The sequence below is a fragment of the Lathyrus oleraceus genome, chromosome 6 (assembly GCF_024323335.1).
Source record: "Lathyrus oleraceus cultivar Zhongwan6 chromosome 6, CAAS_Psat_ZW6_1.0, whole genome shotgun sequence".
NCBI classification, from domain to species: domain Eukaryota; kingdom Viridiplantae; phylum Streptophyta; class Magnoliopsida; order Fabales; family Fabaceae; genus Lathyrus; species Lathyrus oleraceus.
This window is the reverse complement of record NC_066584.1, coordinates 115,578,411-115,601,291: the sequence shown is the minus strand read 5'-3', so window position 1 is coordinate 115,601,291 and position 22,881 is coordinate 115,578,411. Positions and strand designations below refer to the sequence as shown.

Below are 22,881 nucleotides of genomic sequence, written 5' to 3'. Positions count from 1 at the left end.
TTGCTTTTGCACTTCTTCTTTGATCTTCACTGCTATATCAGGATGCGTTCTTCTCAACTTCTGCTTGGCTGGTGGACATTCTAGCTTCAACGACAATCTATGCTCCAAAATCTCAGAATCCAAACCAGGCATGTCTTGATAGGACCAAGCAAACACATCTGAATACTCTCAAAGAAGATCAACCAACCCCTTCTTCGCATCTGGATGCAGTCGAGACCCAATCTTGACTTCCTTCATATCATCTTTTGAACCCAAGTTGACTAACTCAATCTGCTCTTCGAACGACTGAATGGCTTTTTCTTCATGCTCAAGAAGACGAGACAATTCATCACTCACTTCTTCATCACTTTCCTCCTCGGCCTCAAACACATGGAATTCAAAATTTGGAGAAGGAGAAGGATCATTGTATTTAAGGGGTTAGAAACCAACCTGCATAATGATTTGATATTTTGATTTTAGAGAAGTGAATTTGTGACCAAACATTATGCAGATGGACAATTATATTGTTTATTTATGTTTTTTGTGATTACCATTTCCAGAGTAAAGCAAAAAGTAAAAACAAAACATCATAGATGTGGATGAATAGAATTAATTTTATTGATGATCAAATTTGAAAGTGTCCAACAATGTTCACTTCTCCCTTAGGCATAGGAGAAGGTTTTTTTTTTAAAAATAAATAAAAGAAATTACTTATATTGATGCAAAATAATAGGAATGTCAACAACTGTCCAATTGTTGCAAGCCTTTCCATGCGTCACAAAATTGGTGTAGTATTCCTCTTTGTCATCCTCTAGCACAACAACTAAGTGTTGTTCATTGCCATGAATGAACCCTCCACTATGAAAGCTAAGTTACATATCCTCAGACCTAGGAATTGATGAACCTTGCTGAAAACCCAGACCGGTTCTACCTTTGTTGTCAGAGACCTCTACCATGCGCCCCCACTGATCCACATTACCTTCTTCAACAATTTTCCTTGCATCTTTCAATGAGGACATAGGTGCCCCAACTCTCTTTTCAACAACAATAGATAAGGCTTGGAACGAAGTTCCAACCTCATCCTCAACTTCAACATAAGAGAAAGATGACAAATGGCTAACTAATAATGCCTTTTCCCCTCCAACAATAACAAGCTTTCCATTCTTCGCAAATTTGAGTTTCTGATGCAACATGGAGGTAACAGCTCCTGCCTCATGGACCCATGGCCTTCCTAACAGACAACTATAGGCCGGGTGGATATCCATTACTTGGAAAGTAATTTGGAAGTAACTCGGACCTATCTTTACTAGAAGGTCCACTTCTCCTATCACTGTTTTGCATGAACCGTCAAAAGCTTTGACGATTACACCACTATATCTCATGGGCGCTCCTTGATATGATAACTTTAACAATGTTGTCTTTGGCAGCACATTCAACGAAGATCCGGTGTCAACAAGCACATTGGACAAAGCATCATTGGACAAAGCATCATCTTTGCAATTCATGGAGATATGCAAGGCCAAATTATGATTCCTACCCTCCTTAGGGAGTTCTTCATCACAAAAGCTGAGATTGTTGTAGGAAGTGATGTTAGCTACTATATGATTAAATTGATCCACCGTAACATCATGTTCCATAAATGCTTGCTCTAGAACTCTCTGAAGTGCTTCTGAATTCATAAGTAGAGACAGTACTGAAATCTTTGAGGGGGTTTGGAGCAGTTGCTCCACCATATTAAACTCGCTTTTCTTGATCAAACGGAGTACCTCATCATCATCATTAGCCTTCAAATTGTTGGGTTCACCAGACTGACACTTTGAAGCACTAGCTGGATCTACTGTAGGCATTTCCACCTTCTTACTGACAGTTGATTCTTCCTTATCTTTTGGGAACACCGACCCAAACACTCGACCGCTACGGGTCACTTTAGTAACATCAATAATGCTTACTACAAAGCTGGTCGTAGGCAATGGAACCTCTTGACCATCTTTCAACATTGTTGAATTGTACTGATACGGAACAACCTTATCGGATGAATACGGGACTGGACCCACTAACCGTATGACCAACGGTGATACCGATCTTTGACTGATGTTGTTACTATTACTGCTGTCATACTGAATTACTACTCTTTCTGGATTCTTAAACACTGGCACGATGACATTCACATCGTCATCTACGTGACAGGATTGAACAATTTGAATCATACCTTCATTGATCAACCGCTGGATGTCTCTTTTTACTACCATACAACCCCTTGGGTTAACACTGCAGATAGCACAACCATCATGGTCATGCTCACAATCGCTTACCATATAAATGTCCTTATGCATCGTCACTAAAGACCTTCTGATGAAACGGACATCAAACACTTTGAACTCCCCAGGGCAGCCGTCTACCATATTAACAGATGAATTTCCATGGGCTAGCAGTGGGTTTGTGTAGCGGGGTATTCATTACCTTATGTTTTATTGACTAAACCAAAAGTAAACATACAATTCGAGTCGCCACCGCACTTTTATTTGTCCAAAGGAATGGCTAAAAAGCGAACAAAAGCCAAGTAAGAAGTTTTATCAAATCAAAAACTAATAAAAATGTCAGAGATCTGGGTAAGGGGGTTGGTTATGAAATGGGAAGGTTTTATGCACCCAAAACATCCTTAGTACTCTAAGGGAACCTCTTTTCGCAAAATGTGTGTTGTAGGTTGGTATTTGTGAAAATATGTGCAAAAGATTGGAGGGATGAGAAGAGAATATATTATTATTTACAATTTTGTTGTTTGAATGGATGAACCCATTGCCTACGTACCATCACAAAGGTAGGATCAAAACCTCGTAGTTCGGGGTAAAAAATCTCAAAAGATTGGTGAATTGATTTGACCAAAAGCCTTAAGGTCTTTTGTTATCAAACGGAGAAAACTCAACCTAAACCAACAATCCACCATGTGAGGAGAGCTTCAACATACTAGTGAGGGATCCACCCTATAATAAGTATAGAAGACTTATAGTCCAATCACTAAGGATAAGGTGAGGTTTACATCAACCACTATGATAACTCAAACATATGACTAATGTTTATGAAAAGGTTTTAACAAAGGTGGACATTGGAACCCCAAAAACAACTTGAAGTGAGTTGTACTTACAAGTTAGATTCATTTTACAAAATGAAGTCAAATTTGAATTAATATTTATTCACAATGAGTATTAATGAAAAGATTTTGAAAAGTCAAAGGCATAAGGCCTAGGTTTCTAATTTGAAAACAATGTCAAAGTTTACACAAAAAGAGTTTGGCTTGGGTTAGAGTGAGGAGAAGAAGAGAGTGGCTAGTCCTAGAGCATACAAAGATAAGATAAGAGATAAAACCCTTGGAGTTCCTTTTCTTGAGATCATAGAAATGATTCAAGATGCTCCTTTCCTTTGGACTTAGCAAACAACAAGCAATCACACAATTATAGATTCAAGCTCCTAGGACTTCCATTTCGCTTGTCTCTCTTAACTTGGCTACTCATGACAATGGTCCTTCTTACTATCTCAAGATGGAATCCCTATCACACAAGAGCTAACATCAAAAAGTTCACAACACAATAAGAGAAATGGACAAATAATGAGTTTAGATTAGGGGTCCTTTGAAGTCAACTTTGAGATTTAGCATTCTAAAGGCATGAGGCCTAGTTGCTCTTCAACAAATTTAGCATTCTAAAGACATGAGGCCTAGTTTCTCTTGAACTCCTTTAAGCATAGGTAAGTCCTAATTCTAAGTCCTTTCTCCTTTTGCATTGGATTCACACAAACAAAGACAAAACAATCACAAGGCAACAATATATTTATATACAATAATGGGCTTAAATGAGCAAAAAGGAAAATGACATAAACATAAAATATGTGCTCAAGTGAGCAAAGTGAAAAGGCAATATGAATAAATGAGCAAGAAAGTAAATTGCATTAAAGTAAATTGCAAGAAATTAAATTTTCAAATTAAAGTTAGTAGTTAGTATGGTTATGTTAGTTGGTCATAAGACAATTTAGCGCTATGTTAAGCAATCGTAAGTGGACTAATGTAGTAGTCACACCTATCTGAGGTCGGTCAATAAAATTATAGGCAAATAAACACAAGTTAGAGATCATGACTAGTAAGTCAAGCTCCAAAAACTTGCAATGCCAAAAGAAAAGAGAAAAGCCTTGTATGGACTTTAGGTTTTTTGCTTGACCAAGAAGCAACCTATCTTGGACACAAAGCAACTCACTTGATCTTGGATCAAGTTGAGTTTGATTTGGATCAAAGAAGGTTAAACCTCTCATATGTCAAGACCAACCATAAGACATTAACTCATTGGCCAAAATAAAAAAGAAATGAGATGAAGATGAAATGAATGGAAAAAGAAATAAAGTGTCAAACACAATTGGTCAAAAGTGAATCAAATCATCATCAACCAATGCTAAACAGAAGAGAAATGAAGATTAGAAGTCAACAAGTCAAACATATTTTTTTGGTATTTTTGAATTAAAAATAAATGCAAAAATAAAATGGACAAAATATGGTCAAACCTCAAATTCAATTGAAATCAACTTGAACAAGTCCAATTAAATTCTCATAGGTCTAACATGGTTAAACAAGCTTTGACAAATTTTTGCAATAATTTTTGAAATCAGAAACTATTTTAAAACAATTAAAAACAATGAAAATAACACAATATGAATTAAAATCTCAAATAAATCTCAAATCAATTAAGAAATTGATGAGACTATTTTTCATTGACCTATCATGATTCATATGTGTTAAGAAAATATTTTTGGATTTTTCATTGACCTATCATGATTCATATGTGTTAAGAAAATATTTTTGGATTTTTCAAATATCAAAAAGTATTTTAAAATGAATTAAAACTAATAAAAACCAAATAATTCACAAAAAATATTAAATGAAGTCACAAAAATAATTAAAAATCAAAATATGAAACTAGATTTTTCAAGAATTTTTTTGGCATTGGTCTCATATTTTTGTGACTTCAAATAAAATATTTATGAATTTTTGAAAATAAAAGGAATTAAATGAAATTAAAACAAAAATAAGAAAATCAAGAAAAACCAACGCCCTTGGATGTTTCATTAATTGACGTGGACACATCTCATGTCTTAGAGGCGCGGTCATACCATGTGCTCAAGTCAAGCGCGCAGTTCATTGAATTAAAAGAAGTCAAACAAATGGAAGGCCAAGATTATAACATTTCCTCAAGATCCAATGGACCTGAAGCTCCCACGTGGGGATGGTGGTGGAAACCACCATCTTCTCTGGCCAGCCAACTGATTCCGGCCACCACGCGCAGTGATTTCAACCTTAATGAAAATGAAAAAGCAAGGTATCAAAATAAAGCTGAGGTGATGTACATCACCCCTGTAACCATGGATTCTCCTCAATATTCCTATTTAAAGAGAAACATGAGCTTGAAGATCATGGTACACAAACTGAAATGGCACGATTCTTGATATTAAGACCACCACCGGCCTGCCTCATGCTTGAGGACTTCAGAAAATAACACAAACTCAAGCAATTCACATTGTATTTCAAGATCTGAATCAAAAAAGTTTAGTGATCTACCTCTAAAATGGAGCTTCAAACAACACGAATTGTCCAAGCTCTTGTCCAATTTTGATCTGGAAGTGTGATGGTGGTGCAAGGTCAAGGAATTAAGACTTGAAGATCAACTAATGATGTTGAAATTCAAGCTTGAAATTGAAAATGAAAACTGAAATTCCTGTGAGTGAGGGTTGGGTTTTCACTTCAGCAGCGTTTCAGATCTCCTTGTGGTTGAATTTTGAATGAGGTTGCACTTCTAATTATAGCTGGAATGGAGGCAAAGTGGTGCAATGCTCGTGTGCATCAAAATTGGAGCTTCCATGCATGGGCCTGTACAGGCGCGTGCAAAGCCCAAGAGTGAATGGAAATGCATGCTGAGATCAAAATGAGTTAAATTGGACGTGCAATTGGCCTGGTACTTGCTTGCACATGAAGTTATGAAGTGAAATGCCAAAATGCACATAAACATGTAGCTCTTCGAAACTCCCACATGGAAAATCAAAAAATGGCCATGTGAGTAATGGTTGGAAATCTCTTAAAACAAGGAACAAAAGTCATGTTGGGAAAAAAATCATTTGGAGTTTGGAAATTTATGAAAATTGGCTGTGAAGTTTCGGGTACAAAACATGTTTAGGTTCCCCTTTGAAAAATTTGCCAAAAACAAGCAACTTCAAGCCCTTCTGTTTCAATGATGCAAGCCTCAAATGGAAACACCTCCAAAATCAAAGTTGTAAAGATTTTCAAGATGATCAATTTAGACTTAAATTTTGCATCGTTTGTATTTTTCATGAGAAAGTTATGGGAACTTGAAGTTGGATATTTTTCAAATTCAATGACTTTGGTCCAAAGTGACCTATAATGTTTTGTATTATCACATGTGTTTCTTTTAGGATTATGAAATTTGTCCGACATAACATTTGAAGTAGACATCTTAATATTTCCAATTCAATTGGTATCACATCAAAATCATAAAAAATAAGGAAGTTAGGTCCCTGGGAAGTTGACCTAAAATTAGGGTTTCAGTCAAAATGACCTATAATGTTTTGAAATGAATGATGACCTTCCAAGTTTCAAATGGATTTTTGATGAACATGAAAGTTTTTAATATGGTTCTTAAGAACATATTTTCTCTTGGGGTCATCTTCATTTGACAAACACAGAAAACGTTGTATCTCAGTGATCCTCAGTTTAGTCAGATACTGGTCAACTTCTCAAGGCCAAACTTCAAATCTTGATGAATGAATGATTGAGGATACTCACATAGGCTCATATACGCATAAAATAATGAATTAAAGAACTTCCCTTGATTAAATTTGATCATAGGTTAAGGTTGCTTCATGAGCAAGGCACAGTCAATGCATAGTTGAATTAGGGTTTCCTTGGGAAACAATCCCCAAGACCTTTGGGTTATCTTGATCAAATTGGAAAATTGAGATATTTGGGAGACATATATGATGATTAAGAGCTTTGTGGACCATTGTCATGCTTGTTCTTATCTTCATCTAGCCACTTCATTGAGCTTAGGAGCCTCCTAGGAGCATGGGAGCACATGATCACTTGAGCTTCACAACAAAAAGAATTAGTGACATATTTTTGTGCTTTTGGTTAGTAATCAAAATAAGAAAAGAAATAATATACAATTCAAGCATGCTTGGTGGTCTCAAACCACTCACATAAGTCCCAACCCTAGGGTAAAGGAGCCAAACATGCTATGATCCTTGAGGCAATGCAATGAGCAAATGATATGATGCCATGAGGGATCTTAGGGTCAAAATTAGGGTCTTACAGATGCCCCTATTTAAGTTCATTCTAGCCGGAGATATGAAGGTTAAAATCTTCGTCTTGACGAGGTAGAATGGGCTTAAATAATAACAAAGAGACGATTTTTGGTTCCTAAGAGACCTCATGATGCAAATGCGTGCATGCAAAATAAAATCTTCATGGTGAATGATTGCCAAGAAGGAAAAGAAATCAGAAGAAACCGAAAAATCCATAGGAGTAACACACTCACTAGGGAGACAGAGACTCTGGGGAAAATAGGGTAAAATGCGTGAGCAGGTCACTGTAAGACCCCAATTTTGGCCCTAAGATCCCTCATGGCATCATAGCATTGCATTTGCAAAGCCTCAAGGATCATAAGCATCTGGGATCCCTGGGAGGGATCTCTTGTGAGTTGGTTTGAGATCACCAATCATGCTTGAATTGTATATTATTGCTTTTCTCATTTTTATTCACTAACCAAAAGCACAAAAATATGTCACTAACATTTCTTGTTTGTAGCTTGAGCAATCACAAGGCCCAAAGCTTCTAGGAGATCCTTTGTGCAATGATGTGGCCAAGAGAAGATGAAGGCAAGCATGACAATGGTTCCCAAAGATCTTATCCATCAAATATGTCTCCCTAATATCTCAATTCATCATTTTGATCAAAGCAAGTCAAAGGGTTTGAGGTTTGTGTTCCAAGGAAACCCTAATTCATCTGTGTACCAAATGTGCCTTGCTCATGAAGCAACCTCAGCCCATGGTCAAATACAATCAAGGGAAGTTATTTAATTCATCATTCCATGCATATTTGAACTTATTTGAGTGTCCTCAATCATCAATTCATCAAGATATGAGTTGTGGACTTGGAAAATTGATCAGTCAATTCATCTGACTATTTTGAAATGCACTGAGACCTAACTTTTTATGGGTTAGTCAAATGGAGATGATCCCAAAATAAAAAATGTTCTTAAGAACAATATGAACAACTTTCATGTTCATCAAATATTGATTTGAAGCTTGGAAGGTCATCTCCCATTACAAGACATTATAGGTCATTTTGACTGAAACCCTAATTTTGGGTCAACTTCCCAAGAACATAACTCATTCATTTTTATGATTTTTAGGCGGGATCAAATGCATTGGAAAGATTATTGTGTCTACTTAAAATGTTATATTGAACAAAATTCCATAATCTCAAAGAAAATACATGTGATAATGCAAAACATTATAGGTCACTTTGGACTAAATGCATTGAAAGACAAAAATGTCCAACTTCAAAAGATATACAACTTTGATGTTGGAGGTTTTTCCATTTGAGGCTTGCATCATCAAAACAGAAGGGCTTGAACATTGGCCAAATTTGGAAACTTCACTTTTGCATGTTTTGCACCTAACACTTTAAACTCAAAATTCACTAATTTCCAAGGCCCAATTGAAATTTTGATCAACATATCATTTGTTCCTTATACAAAGCTTTCTAACCATTACTCATGAGGTCGCATTTGGAGTTTGGAAGCACCATTTTCGAAGGCATGAAGGTTTAGTGCATTTTGTGAAATTCAATTCCAATTGCCATGCATGAGCTGTTTACACTTCTTGTACACGTCCATTTGCAATCTGCATGAGTTTAGCAAGTTATTCCAAGCTTCATTGGGCCTTCCACATGATCATACAAGCCCATGCAAGGAAAATCCATTTGCCATGCACACGAGTAAAATCACTTGTTCAGCCAATTCCAGCTATAAATACATGTGCTATGCTTCATTATGAACTAACCTAAGGGCGCCTGAAATGCTGCAAGAGTGAATTCCCAACCATACCAAAGGAACTAAATCCATTTTCTTCAAAAAATTTCAGATCTGAAATTCAATTGAATTTGGTTGAATCTTCAGATCTAAAGTTCCTAAACCTTCATCATCTGATCCATTGAAATTCCGTTTGGCAAAAGGAACCAAGGAAAGGGACTCAAAGCTTCACAAGTCAAAGGTGTGCATCAACTGGTTTTTTCTTCGAAACTCCTTATTCTTTGATCTATTGGTCTTGATATTGTGTTGTCTGAAGTCCTCTCTGTAGAGGCATCATTGCTGTATGCTCAATTTTTGAAATCCATGTAGTTCAGCATGAACACCATATTTTTCTCTTTCTGATTTCTCTTACTGTGGGGATCTAGAAGAGAAACTAATGGTACAGGGGTGATGTACATCACCCCAGCTTTAATTTGGTATATGGATCGTGAGTTTTGGTTAACTTTTGCAAACCTGCAACTCTGGCCGGAGCTGGTGTGCTCGCCGGAGAAGACGGTGGTGTACACCACCGTCCACCATGCCAGATTGAATCTGAACCATTGGATGTGTTTCCCACGATCTAATCCTGGCCCTTGTTATGTTTGACTTCATTTAACTCATGGTACCACGCGCTTGACTCATGTACATGGTAAGCGTGCACTTGAGAGCCTTCTGATCAGCCACATCAATTAATGAGGCTTGATCAGACGCTCGTGGTTTTTTCTGATTTTTTATAATTTCCATTTTATTTCTTTTATTTCATTTAACTTCAAAAATTCATAACTCTTTCATTTTTAATCCAAAAAATATGGGACCAATTGCATTATTTCTCTTTTTAATTCTAGTTTCTAAAAATGATTTTTTATGTTTCTTATTTTATCATTTGATACTTTTTGTGAATTTTCTCTTTTCTGGTTATTTTTAATTCATTTTAAATAGTTTTTGATATTCAAAAAATACAAAAATATTTTCTCAACCTATTTGAATGATGATGGATCTATGAAAAATATTCTCATCAATTTTTTAATTGATTTGATATTTATTTGAGATTTTAGTTCAATTAGGTTATTTTTATTCATTTTTAATTGATTAAAAATAGTTTCTGACTTTTAAAAGTGCTGAAATTTTTTGTCAAACTTTGTTTGACTTTTTTGAACTTGGGATAAATCACTTGGACTTTTCAAAGTTGATTTGAAGTGATTTTGAAGTTTGACCCTTCTTTAATATTTTAATTCAAGTTTATTTTTAAATATTAAAAAGGCCAAAAAGTATTTTGTTCATTTCTTGACTTCCAATCTTCATCTCACTTCTGTTTTTGATTGTTTGACCATGATCCTCAATGTCATTGGTCAACATTTGTTGATTGGTAAATTCCATTTCATTTAATGCACCTTATTCCTTTTATTTCCCTTATCCATCTTCTTCATCTTCTTCTTTTTCTTTTTCTTTTTGATCAATGAGTTAAAGGTTGATAAGTTAGCATTGATTAGGGAGGCTTAATCTTCCTTGATTCAAATCTAATTCATCTTGATCAATTGATCAAGTGAATGGATTTGCATTAAGGATAGGTTGCTTCCTAAATCATGCAAAGGACTTAAACCAATACAAGATCATTTCCCATTCTCTTTTTGGCATGGCAAGTTGTTGGAACTTGGTTCACTAATAAAGACTTCTAACTTGTGTTGTTGCCTACATTATTATTGACCGGCCTTAGATAGTTGTGACTTCTACATAAGTCCAATTACGATTGCTTAACATAGCACTAAATTTGCCTTATGGCACACTAACACTACGCCAAAAACTGGAATAGACAGCGCACCTTAGAGGGCGCTTTATTACAAAAGCGCACTCTAAAGTGAAGCGAAAAAATAAGGAGCGAACAACTGGAATAGACAGCGCACTTTAGAGGGTGCTTTTGTAATAAAGCGCCCTCTAAGGTGAAGCGAAAAAATAAGGAGGAGATAGAGGGACAACAATACAGGGCGCTTTTTAGAAAGCGCCCTCTAAGGTTACCCTTAGAGGGCGCTTTTAAAAAAGCGCTCTATAAGTCCATGTTCATTTCCAGTTTATAAAGCGCTTTTGGAAAGCCTTAGAGAGCACTTTCATAAGCGCCCTCTTAGGCCCCCTTTAGAGGGCGTTTTTTTTCCACAAGCGCCCTCTAAGGTCCCCTTTAGTAAACATTAAAATTATAACATACTGCGCGTTTTGTTATTTCACTCTCTGTTATTTTCGTTCTTTGTCACGTTAGGGTTCTCACTGCTACGATTTTCGCTACTTCTAAGGCGTTCTCTTTCCACCTCTGTTAGATCTACGACGTTTCCTCCTTCTATTAATTCGTTGTTAGCTGTTCGATTTTGACACCATAGGTATTTTTCTAATCTTCATATTACTTGGTTTCTTTTCTGACGTTCGCTATTGTTCATTTTTGGTTTCATTTTTCTTGGTTCATACATTTATTGAGTATTCTCAACAATAATTATTGTGTTGCAATGCTAGCAATGGAGACTAGGCATTATGGGTTAAATTTCACCAACTGTTCCATTTGTTTCTCGATGTAGAAAAAGGACGCAGCAATATCTAAAACACCTTCTACCAATCAAAGGTACTCTATGCTATTCTGAAGGAGCACATTGCAGATGATGTTGACTACAAGGTTTGCTTTCTAATCTGCAACCAACTGTATTTTAATTTTTTCTCTGTCCTTTCACTATGAACTGTTTAGATTAGTATTTTGGATTAGTAAACTGTGATTTGACAACAAAGTTTAACTTTTACAATCATGTTTACATGGATTTGGAGGATATGTAATGTAGCTATTGGTTTATCAGGTTCTTGTTTCCTGCACAACCGCTATGGTCACAAGACTTGTTGCTGATCTCCTTGGGGAGTTGAACTTGAATGTGAGAGAAATCCATTCAAGAAAGCCTAAGAGTTATAGAACCAGAGTTTATGATGAATTCCGGAAGTCAAAGGGTCTCATCTTGGTTACTTCGGATGTATCTGCACGTGGAGTTGATTATCCAGATGTTACTCTTGTTGTACAGGTATATTTGGATCTCCTTCCTTGTTTCACTTGTGACTATATTACCAGCATGCTCGTGTCCATATGAATTTCTGTCCTGTTTAACGCATACTCGCAAGGACACTCAATACATACATTTGCTAAAAGTGCAAGCCTTTTTGATTATGATTTGCCAAATTATTTAACGCTTTTATTGATTTCAAATTTTCATGTTTCTTCCATTTCTACAATGAACAGGTTGGTCTACCGGCTGATAGAGAACAATATATACATCGACTAGGTAGAACGGGGCGAAGAGGAAAAGAAGGGCAGGGCATACGGCTACTAGCTCCTTGGGAAGAGTTCTTTTTAGCTACTGCAAAAGATTTACCTATTGGGAAAGCTCCGGTCCCTTCAGTTGATCCTGACACTAAGAAAAAGGTATACTTGGATATACAAGGGAGACAATTATTGATTTTCTTCTAATACTTTAGCTAGTTTTTAGATAAACAAACCAATATGTGGAGCAACGATTAGCTACGAGTTTGGCAGGATCGCGGTGTGTCACCATGATTTTGGCAAAAGCTAAATTTTAAAGCTTTAGCAAAATTACAATGCCACCTCGAGTTCATTAAACTCATTGTGATTCCAACGATGCACTTACATTTTAAATTGTTAACAGGTGGAAAGGGCTCTATCCAATGTGGAGATGAAAAATAAAGAAGCAGCATATCAGGCATGGCTTGGTTACTACAACTCTAACAAGAAAGTGGCGAAAGATAAGTATAGGTTAGTGGAGCTTGCAAATGAGTTCAGTCGATGCATGGGGCTTGATAGCCCTCCAGCTATTCCTAAGCTTGTCCTTGGCAAGATGGGTCTTAAAAATATCCCTGGTTTACGTTCCAAATAGGTTTCCATTCAATTTCTGATAACAGTCTTGTGAAAGAGAGAAATGTTCTTGAATTGAAATGCCCCCACTTATAGTTTGATTTTAAGACTTGAAACTTCTAAATTTCAACTATCATAGTAATTTTTTCTGTATATTTTGTACTTCTAGATGAATTATCATTTAACAAGTACTGCAGAAACTTCAGTGCCAGATGAATTTGTACTGTAAATCACTGATGCAAACTGTCTAAAATAGATATTCAATCATTAGTTTATGATTTAAAACATATACCTCGAATTGTTTTATATTTTGTGTGTTGAAAAATGATAAGAATATATTTTGATGTTTTTGCTTTGGTCATTCCCATTGTTATTTTATAATATTTTGTGTGTTGAAAAATGATAAGAATATACAGTTTTAGGTGTTCTGCTTCAATATACAGGTTGTCTAAAATAAATAAAAAAATATAGCGCTTTTAAATTTTTTTTTTTTTAAATAACCACCCACTTTAGAGGGCGCTTTCCAAAATAAGCGCCCTCTAAACCCTTTAAATTTCCACTTTAGAGGGCGCTTTCCAGTAAAATCGCCCTCTAAACCCTTAAAAGTTTCCACTTTAGAGGGCGCTTTCCAGTAAAAGCGCCCTCTAAACCCTTAAAAGTTTCCACTTTAGAGGGCGCTTTCTTTAAAAAGCGCCCTCTAAAGTGGCCCTTAAAGGGCTTAAAGAGCCACTTTAGAGAGCGCTTTCACCAGGAAAAAAGCGTTGTCTTTACCTATGTCAGCGCCAGATTAGAGGGCGCTTTAAAGCGCTGTTATAGCCCAAAAAAGCGCCCTCTTTTCCCTTATTTGGCGTAGTGTAACTACTAACTACTAACCACTAACATTTACTTTTTGCACTTTACATTTATGCAATTTATTATTCTTGTACATATTATTCATTTGCTTTTTCCTTTGCTCACTTGAGCACATGTTTATGTTAATGCAATTTGCCTTTTGCTCACTTGAGCATATAATTGTGTATATATCATTGTGCTTGTGTTTTGTTTTGATTGTTGTGGACCAAATACAAAGAAATGGACAAATGGACTTAGACTTTAGGACTTTCCCTATGCAGATTTGGAGTCAAAGAGCAACTAGGCATTGGGCCTTTAGAGTGCTATAAAAGTCAAAGAGCAACTAGGCATTGGGCCTTTAGAATGCTTAATGTTGAAGAAGACTTTGAAAGGACCAACTTCTAAACTCCTTCTTGTTCATTCTTGTTTTTGTTTGATAGAACCTTTTAATGTGTGTGTTCTTGTGCTAGGGATTCCAACATTGAGCCAAATTGAGGAACCATTACCATGAGCTTCTAAGAGGGAGGGATCCAAAATACCTTGAGGAGCTTTCCAAGAGTTCATTTGATTGTTGATTTACTTGAGTTTATGCTTATGTGATTGCTTATTCCAAAGGATGGGAGCTGCTTGGATCATCAATATGATCTCAAGAGAGGAACTCCATTTGTGGTTTTACTTCTTATCCCTCACCTCTTGTATGATTAGGACTTTAGCCATTCTTCTTCTTCCCTCCACTCTAACCCAAGCCAAAACTTTTGTGCAAACATCTAACACTTGTTTTCAACATTAGAAACCCAAGCCGTATGCTTTTGATTTTCAAACTTTCTTTTCTTAATACTTAGTTTGAATTGAATCTTAAAATCCACTTTAACCATATTTTGTAAGTACTTTTCATTGGTAAATATAACCCATTCAAATGTCTTTTGTGGTTTCAATGGCCACTTCCTTAATCAAACTTTTCATAACCTTTAGCTATTAGGTTTGAGTTATACTTGTGGTAGATGTAATACTCACCTATATCCTTAGTGATGGACAATGAGTCTTCCATGCTTATTATAGGGTTAACCCCTCACTAGCATTTGAAGCTATCCTCACATGGTGGATTTATGGTTTTAGGTGGAGTTTTCTCCCTTGGATAACAAAAGACCTTAAGGATTTTGGACCAATCAATTCACCCACTCATTTTTGAGATTTTTATCCCGAACTACGAGGTTTTGATCCTAATCTTTTTTTAAGATGGTACGTAGGCAATGGGTTTATCCATCCAAACACAAAATGTAAATAACTTGTATATTCTCTTCCCATCTCTTCAATCATGTTTGCACAAACAAATTTTCACCAAATACCAACCTTGCAACCAATATGAAAAGGGCTCCCTAGTGTAACACCTCAAAATTTTCCCTCCTCTTCTTGAGACTAGTTTGACACATTGCATTTCATATTTTAGGGCATTAGGAATTGCATTTTGCATTTCATATGAAATAAGAAGGTCATCCTCCAAAGTCTTTTCAAAAGATGGGAAGTTATATGATTCAAGCCTGAGGGTTTCTATGAATTGGTGATCAACCATCTGAGGGCACGAGCTTCAGTTAGGGTTTCTTGATTCTTCAAAGGTCCTAAGCATCATTGTGTTTGCAAGGATATATTACCATCATCAAGGGTTTCATTGTTCATTCTCAAGTTCCTTTGGATTAGGGTTGTGACCTCTGGTCCACCTTAATCAATGCCACTCTTCCAACTAGGGTTTCTCAAAGAGATGAGATATTTTCTTGGGATAAAGATCACATGATTGTTATAAGGAGCTTACATGAGCTAGGGTTTCATTTTTGAGAAATTTCCCCAAGTAGTGGAGGCTCAAGCTGATCAGGGCATTTCAAGGTCATCTGAGGACCAAAAAGTCAATTGTGCAGTCAACTTTGGGCTTTGAGGTTGGGGAGATGAATTTAAACACCTCAATCATGTTCAAACAAAGTCCATTTGTCATTCTAAACATCTATCTTGAAGATTTTGAAGTCATGGCAAAAGTTTCCAAAAATGGAAAATGACCTGTAATTTCAAGTTTCCAAAAATTGCAAGTTTCTGGTCCACATTCAACTTGACTTATCAACACCAAAGAAGTTTCAAATGGATTTTTGGTGAACATGAAAGTTGTAGATATTTGTCTCCCTTTTCCAAAAAGTCCTAATTCATGTCCATATGATGAATGGTTGAGAAGTTATGGCCATATGATCACAAGGTGTGCATGGAAATTCAAAGTGACATAACTTTTGATACAAAACTCCAATTTGGTCCATTCTTTTTGCAAAATACTCCTCATGACCAATACTTCTCAAAACAAGCCTTGCCATGCATGGAAAAAGTGTGTATGATCATCATTCCTCAAGTGATCATTTTGGAGGGAATTTCCATAATTCAAATTTGGCTTATGATACAAGTAAAACAACAATTCCATGTTGATCCTTGGCTGATTTTAAGTGAATTTCAAGCTTAACATGAGCATGTGCACATGTGTTTTGGCCATGCAAGTTCAATTTACAATTTTGCAAGATATTCCAATTCTCACTAATCATGACTAAATAATGCCTAATTTGGATTTCAGTGAGATTAGTGAACCATATAAAAGCTGAAACCCTAATCTCATTTGCCATAACAGAATTTTCAGATCTCAAATTTTCAAGTTCCCTCCAATTTTTCTCTCACTTCGAATTTCATTTTTCTTCACACAAACACCAAATATTTTTGTAGATTCTTGATCCTCATGCAATTCTGAGCAAGAATCAACCATTGTTTGTTGGAATTGAGCAAGAATTGGATCAGTTCGTGTACAATCTCATGATAATGGATTTTGGAAATTGAGCTAGATCCAGGTGGTTTCAGCTGTTGATTCTTGCACAAAGCTTCAAGGCAAGGTTAAAGAAGAAGATCTGGAGCTTTTGGACACTTGAGAGCTTGATTTCAGAGAAGTGCATTTCCAATTGAGTCAAAATTGATCCTCTCCTTTTGCTGTTTTCTTGTTATAGTTGTATAGATCTCACTGTGTAGAGCATGTAGATGTGTTTAGAATCGAAAATGATCAAGTATTGAGCATGATATGTGAACTTCAAGTTTTGATCCACATAATGTTTCTCTTCGATCCATGAAATCTAGGAAGAATTAGGCTGAATTGATGTGATATTTAGACTCTATGTTGCAAGAGCTTTCGATTGATGTATCATTTGCTAAATTCTGGAAAATTTTGTTGGAACTCCACCGGAATGTCACCGGAGAAGACGACCGGAGTTTAGCTCCGGCGTCTGGTTCATTTTTAGGGTTTTGCCACGTGAATTCCAGATGTTGCCTTGCGTGTATGAACCATTGGCTGATATTCTCTTGACTTTGCCACGCGAGCTTTGACTCGCTGGTGTATGTTGGTGACTCATAAATGAAACGCATCGTTTCATTTATGCTGTGTTGGCTGCCATGTAACTGCTTGCTTGTCCATTTGATTGGTTACAATTGCTTTGACTGCTTGCGTGTGCGTTTGACTTGCTTAGTGTGCATGATGACTGTGTTAAATGATGCTGTGCGTTTTGATGTTCAAATGTGGAGCGTTTGATCAGATGAGCGCGCCTTATCCAACGGTTCTGATTAATTCTGGTTTAATTCAAATAATTGTTTCCCTCCATATTTTCCATGTATTTCCATTTTATTTTGTTCATCTTTGAAAAATCATTAAATATAGAAAAATGATCCAAGTTAAGTCCAATTTTTTTCATAGTCTTGTTTTAATGTCTAGTTTTTTATAGTGTTATTTTCATGAATTGTTGTTGGCTGGATTTTTATCTGTGAATTTTTGATTGAACATTGTGCTAAATTGATATGTTGCATTCAATGCTTTGTGAAATCTTCATCTTTGATCCAATTGATCTGATTTTTTGTATGCTTGATCTTCACATGTGATATGAATTTTTGAGCACTGGTTTGAATTTTTTCTCATATGCTATAATTGTTTTTGACACATGAAGATGTATGTGACAATTTGTGTCACATTTTTGGCATTCAATTTGTGCATTTTTGTTCATCTATCATTTGAACTCTTCTGGATTTGATTTTTTGCATGTTGATTATTCATGACATGATGAACTTGCATAAAAAATTTCATAGTCATTGCATGCTTTTCTGTTTTGATTTAAGGCATGTGACATTTGATAAGAGCTCCAAGTTGAGGCAATTGACGGATAAAAGGGATTAGTAGCCAATCCCCAGTTATTCAGTGAGTCGTTATTTATGCTCGCACTACGTGCTGATGCTTTTGAACATGTAACCAAGATCTTTGTCCAAAGTCTATCAAGTGGAATAGGGTCCCACTTTCTAGATCCTCACGCTTTCTGTGATTTGAGCTCACCCAGGCCAGGGTTAAGAGCATGAGGTCTCATCCTCATTACCATTTTGATCAGCTTCACCCTGACGTTCAATGTCAGTGGTTAAGAGCTACAGATTACCCATTACAGTTTGGCTTGTTTGTCGAGGTTGATATGACCCCTCTTGACTAAAGCCTACCCATTGTTTGGGCCTCTTGTGTGGATATAGTGTGTGATGCTTGTTCACTTGTGTTGGTGTGTTTATTTGCTTTCCTCTTCTCATCTCCATTTCTGTAGGAGTTGTATGGTTGATTTCTGAGGAAGTAGGATTCTTGTTAGAGACCTCAATTTAGGGATATTGATTGCATGACAACTATTAGGCTCGAGTCTTAGTCTCCCTATTAGTTTGTTGTTTCCCTGGTCTCTGGATAGGAGAGTGTTGTACCCTTGTTAAGGGGAACTACGTCGCCCTGATTCTCATACCAGATGAGATACGTAGGCAGGAGGTTGCGAGCAATCTCTCCGGGCACCCTTTTTCTTTTTTGCTATGTTGTCTTGTGTGTGTTCACCCTCTTCTTTGTTTTGGTGTGAATACCCGTTTGTTCAGCGTATGTGTGCGGTATATTTATACCTTATGGGGTTCATCTTCGAGATTCATTTGGGGTTCATTTGTGATCTTTGAGATTCATTCGGGATTCATATCGGGGTTCATTTGTGATGATGGTTATCATCTCGAGGTTCATTTGTGACGGTTGTCACTCACTTGGGGTTCATTTGTGACGGGTGCCACTCACTTGAGGTTCATTTGCGACGTTTGTGGTGATTATTCACTTGGGGTTCATCTTTGGGGTTCATCTTTGGATATTTGGTTACTCTGTTGGGGTAATCTGATAACCTTTTTCTTTTGTGTTCGCTGGTTAGCATTTGTTATTGTTAGGAGTCGGATATAAGTCCATGTATTGGCATTCTGTTTCCTGTTTGTTTGTTGTTGTTAGGAGTCGGATATAAGTCCATGTATTGGCATTCTGTTTCCTTGTTTGTTGTTGTTGGGAGTTGGATATAAGCCCATGTATTGGCATTCTGTTTCCTATTTTTTTTATTGTTGGGAGTCGGATGTAAGTCCATATATTGGCATTCTGTTTCCTTTTGTTTGGTTATTGTCAGGAGTCGGGTGTAAGTCCATGTATTGGCATTCTGTTTCCTTTTGAGTGTTTCTTTTGACGTCTTAACGTCTCTTTTGTGGTGTCTTGTTTCGGCGTGCGTTAGCCGAGCTACGAGTGCTCTGATTCTTCTCTGGATAGAGAAGATACGTAGGTATAGGACGCGATGTATTAGCGAGCATGCCTCCCCTTTTCCCCGAACTACGTCGACTCTGATGTTTGTTTCTGACAAACTACGTAGGCCCAGGATACAACATCCTACCGAGTTCATTTCCTCCGTTGTCTTTCTTTATCCTCCTGTTTATTATTCCAGTTTGTGCAATTTCTTTGAGCAGTTTTATTAACAACCCTTTTCTTACTCTTTGAGCTAACTTTTGAGCGTGGATCCCGTCGAGTACGGCGGACGTGAGGGGTGCTAATACCTTCCCCTTGCGTAACCGACTCCCGTACCTTGTAATCTCTGGTCGTAAGACCGTTCCTTTCCCTTTCTTAGGTTAGTCCTGCGCTCCCTTTCCGTCATAGGATGAATAGCGTCGGTGGCGGCTCTGTATTTTCCCGCCGGTTGTTTTTCGCATTGCGACACCTAGGAGTACCTAGGATGTTTTGGATGCTTAAAACCTTCCCATTGCATAACCAACCCCCTTACCCAGATCTCTGACATTTTTACTAGTTTTTGATTCGATAAAACTTTTAGGTTTTTGTTCGCTTTCTAACCATTCCTTAGGATAAATAGAAGTGCGGTGGCGACTCGACTTATATGGTTTACCTTGGATTTAGTCAATATCTATAATGGTAACGAATACCTCGCTACAGTCACGACTTGAAAACTTGCCGAGAGACACGAAAGGATTCCACGAAAATAAATCTATGGAAAGACTCGAGCTGACGCAAAGATGCATGTATTGGAAGATATGCCAATACAGCAAAACTATCCACAAAGGATACATCGGATAAAAATCCGGACTCATATGGGGATGTCCATAAAGGACTCAGCTGAGGAAGAAACAACGAGATATTACCGATTACTGGGTAATAAACTAAAAGAGAGACATGTTATCAAAACACCGGTTACTGGGTGAAAGAATAACATGCTCGAGGAGAAAGAATATCTAAGACCGGTATAAGGGTGAGAGATATCAATCCCAAAACATCCGAGGAGGACCTAAAAGGCACATCTCAACTCAGGAAAATCTGACTCCACAGGGGACAAAAAGTCATAATAGGGAGCAAAAGGAAGGAGCTCCAGGGATACCGGTTACTGGGCATACAATAGGTGACCAACCAGGCGTGAATTGGGAACATATCGAAGACACTCATCATCCGAAAGAAGGGCTGAAAAAGCAAACTCGACTTAGAGGATGGATATTCGATTCCATAAGGAAATACGAACCTTACTCGACTGGGGAAGAAAAAGACTTCGACTGAAGAGCGCATGAGATATATTATCTATTACCGTCATGACGCAAATAACATACTCGCATGGAAGATTATCCACAACCGGTTACTGGGTTAATAAAGGATAAATCGACCGAAAAGAAAGGACATCGGGATACCGGATACTGGGTATAAAAGGATGACCAGTCAAAAGGAGAAATAATCATCACCAAACAAGGGTAAATGAAAGATGACTCGGTGGGGGATAAATTGCTTGACAAAAGCAATCATCCAAGAGATATATCACTAGTTACTAGGTGGTATACTCAAAAACGAAGGAATATCAATACCGAATATTGGATAAAGATAACCAACAAATAGAGGATTACATCTACCGGTTACTGGGTAGAAAACCACAGAAATAGGACTTACAACTACCGGTTACTGGGTAGAAGGCCACAAAGTCCACTAGGGAAAAGATGGACAATTACCGGTTACTGAGCAATTGAACCACTAAACCACAGGGAACTGCAAGGGATAACAAGAAAGGAGGTCAATCCAGGAACAAACTAGAAAGACACAATAAAACAAGACTCAACCCAATGAGGATATAACTCAGGGGAGTAATTCCATCCCGATACATAACTAGGGAGGAAACTGAAACAAATAATCATCCACGAGGACGTAACTCGGTGGGGAATAAAGAAGGAAAGATAGACACTTTCTGCTTATGGGGCTGTCTCTATATGGAGAGATCAGACACAAATATCTGCTTGGGGAAGAATACTTCACCAATAGCAGGAGATAACAAGCAAAGATATATGGCAAAGAATGCAATATGAATATCTGAATGCTATAATTATGCATGTATATGCATGGTTTATGTATGACTAATGCTGACAGACAGACATATCTAACACAAACAGGTCCGAGAATCAATGGACGGACATCCGGTATAACATCTCAAAAAAAGAGAAGGACAAGGCCCACAGGAGAAATCAGCTCTGGTAGGGATGCATCAAATACCAGGAGACATAGACCACCGCTGGGGATAGGCAAAGTCTTAGCTGGGGAACATGCAGAGATATCAATAAGATATGTCATAGAAGAACTCTACTGGGGATCTTATCAGGGGATGATGTGAAATTCCATGGGGAACAACCACCAAACAAATACACATCAATCAAGCATTCTCTTCTAACTGCTGAAGAGACATCTCTGCTAAAGGGAGAAAGAACCATTTGCTCCGCTAGGGAAGGAAACAACACATCTTCCTCAAAACCCCTCAATATTGGAAGATATCTTCGACTCAGAGGGGATACAAGCTATCAAGCTCGGATTGGGAAACTCCACTGGGGATGAACTGTAGGCGACCATACTGGGGATAGTCTGCTATAAGCAACCCTACTAGAGATGAACTGCAAGCATTCCCTGAGGAACTGTCCTGGATGAGGGAATCGGAAACTAATCCTTAGTCAACATGTGTCATGCTGAGGATGAAAAGGGAAACAAACCCTTCTCCGACAGCTCTAGACAAATTCTGCTGAGGAGACTATATCTGGAAAGATAGCTCTGCAGGGAACACATGCCTACTCCGCTGGAGATTTCTACTCATACCGGGGAAAGACAAGCTTCCTCGTGAATAGATAGCATATCAACCTTTATCAATCTATAAGGGATTTTAGGTCAATCCACACAAGGGATGACAACCATATAATTGATAAAACACAAATGTTAGTGTCAGACTCTTTGGGGAGTTGAGGATGTATCACTCTTCTCTGCGCTCGCTGGGGAGATAACTGAAAGCTGATGAAGAGGATATAAGGATGCCAGAATATGAACAAATGTCTTACCTTTTGGAAATCATACTATCCTTGGGAGAGCACTGAAGACTTTACAACTATCTTTTCAGTCACTGTGAATGTTCACTTTGTTTAAAAACAATTTATAAAAACTTTAATTGTTTAAAACAATGATATTTATCAATTAAAACATGCAAACATTTGTTAAACAGAAACAAATAGGAGTGCCAAATGGCGAGACTCCATGGATCTTTACAAATTTGAAATTGGTGATATATATTGGAAAAAGGCTACATTGAACATAATGACCATTTCTCCACTAACTTTGAATCCAATGTATTCAAAGCTTCAGTTGACGATGATTGAGCGAGACTCTTTGACAAA

The 22,881-nt window shown here is 37.2% G+C and overlaps 1 protein-coding gene across 1 annotated transcript in view; it reads left to right on the top strand.

Moving 5' to 3' along the window:
- Positions 1-13,201, top strand: part of LOC127094313 (DEAD-box ATP-dependent RNA helicase 31) — a 39,770-nt gene extending 26,569 nt beyond the window's left edge. Inside the window, exons 3-5 of the mRNA XM_051033164.1 lie at positions 11,915-12,145; positions 12,361-12,543; positions 12,785-13,201. Coding sequence (XP_050889121.1) covers positions 11,915-12,145; positions 12,361-12,543; positions 12,785-13,012 — 642 coding nt within the window. The 3' untranslated portion in view covers positions 13,013-13,201. The remainder of the gene's footprint in view (positions 1-11,914; positions 12,146-12,360; positions 12,544-12,784) is intronic.
- Positions 13,202-22,881: the final 9,680 nt, after the last annotated feature.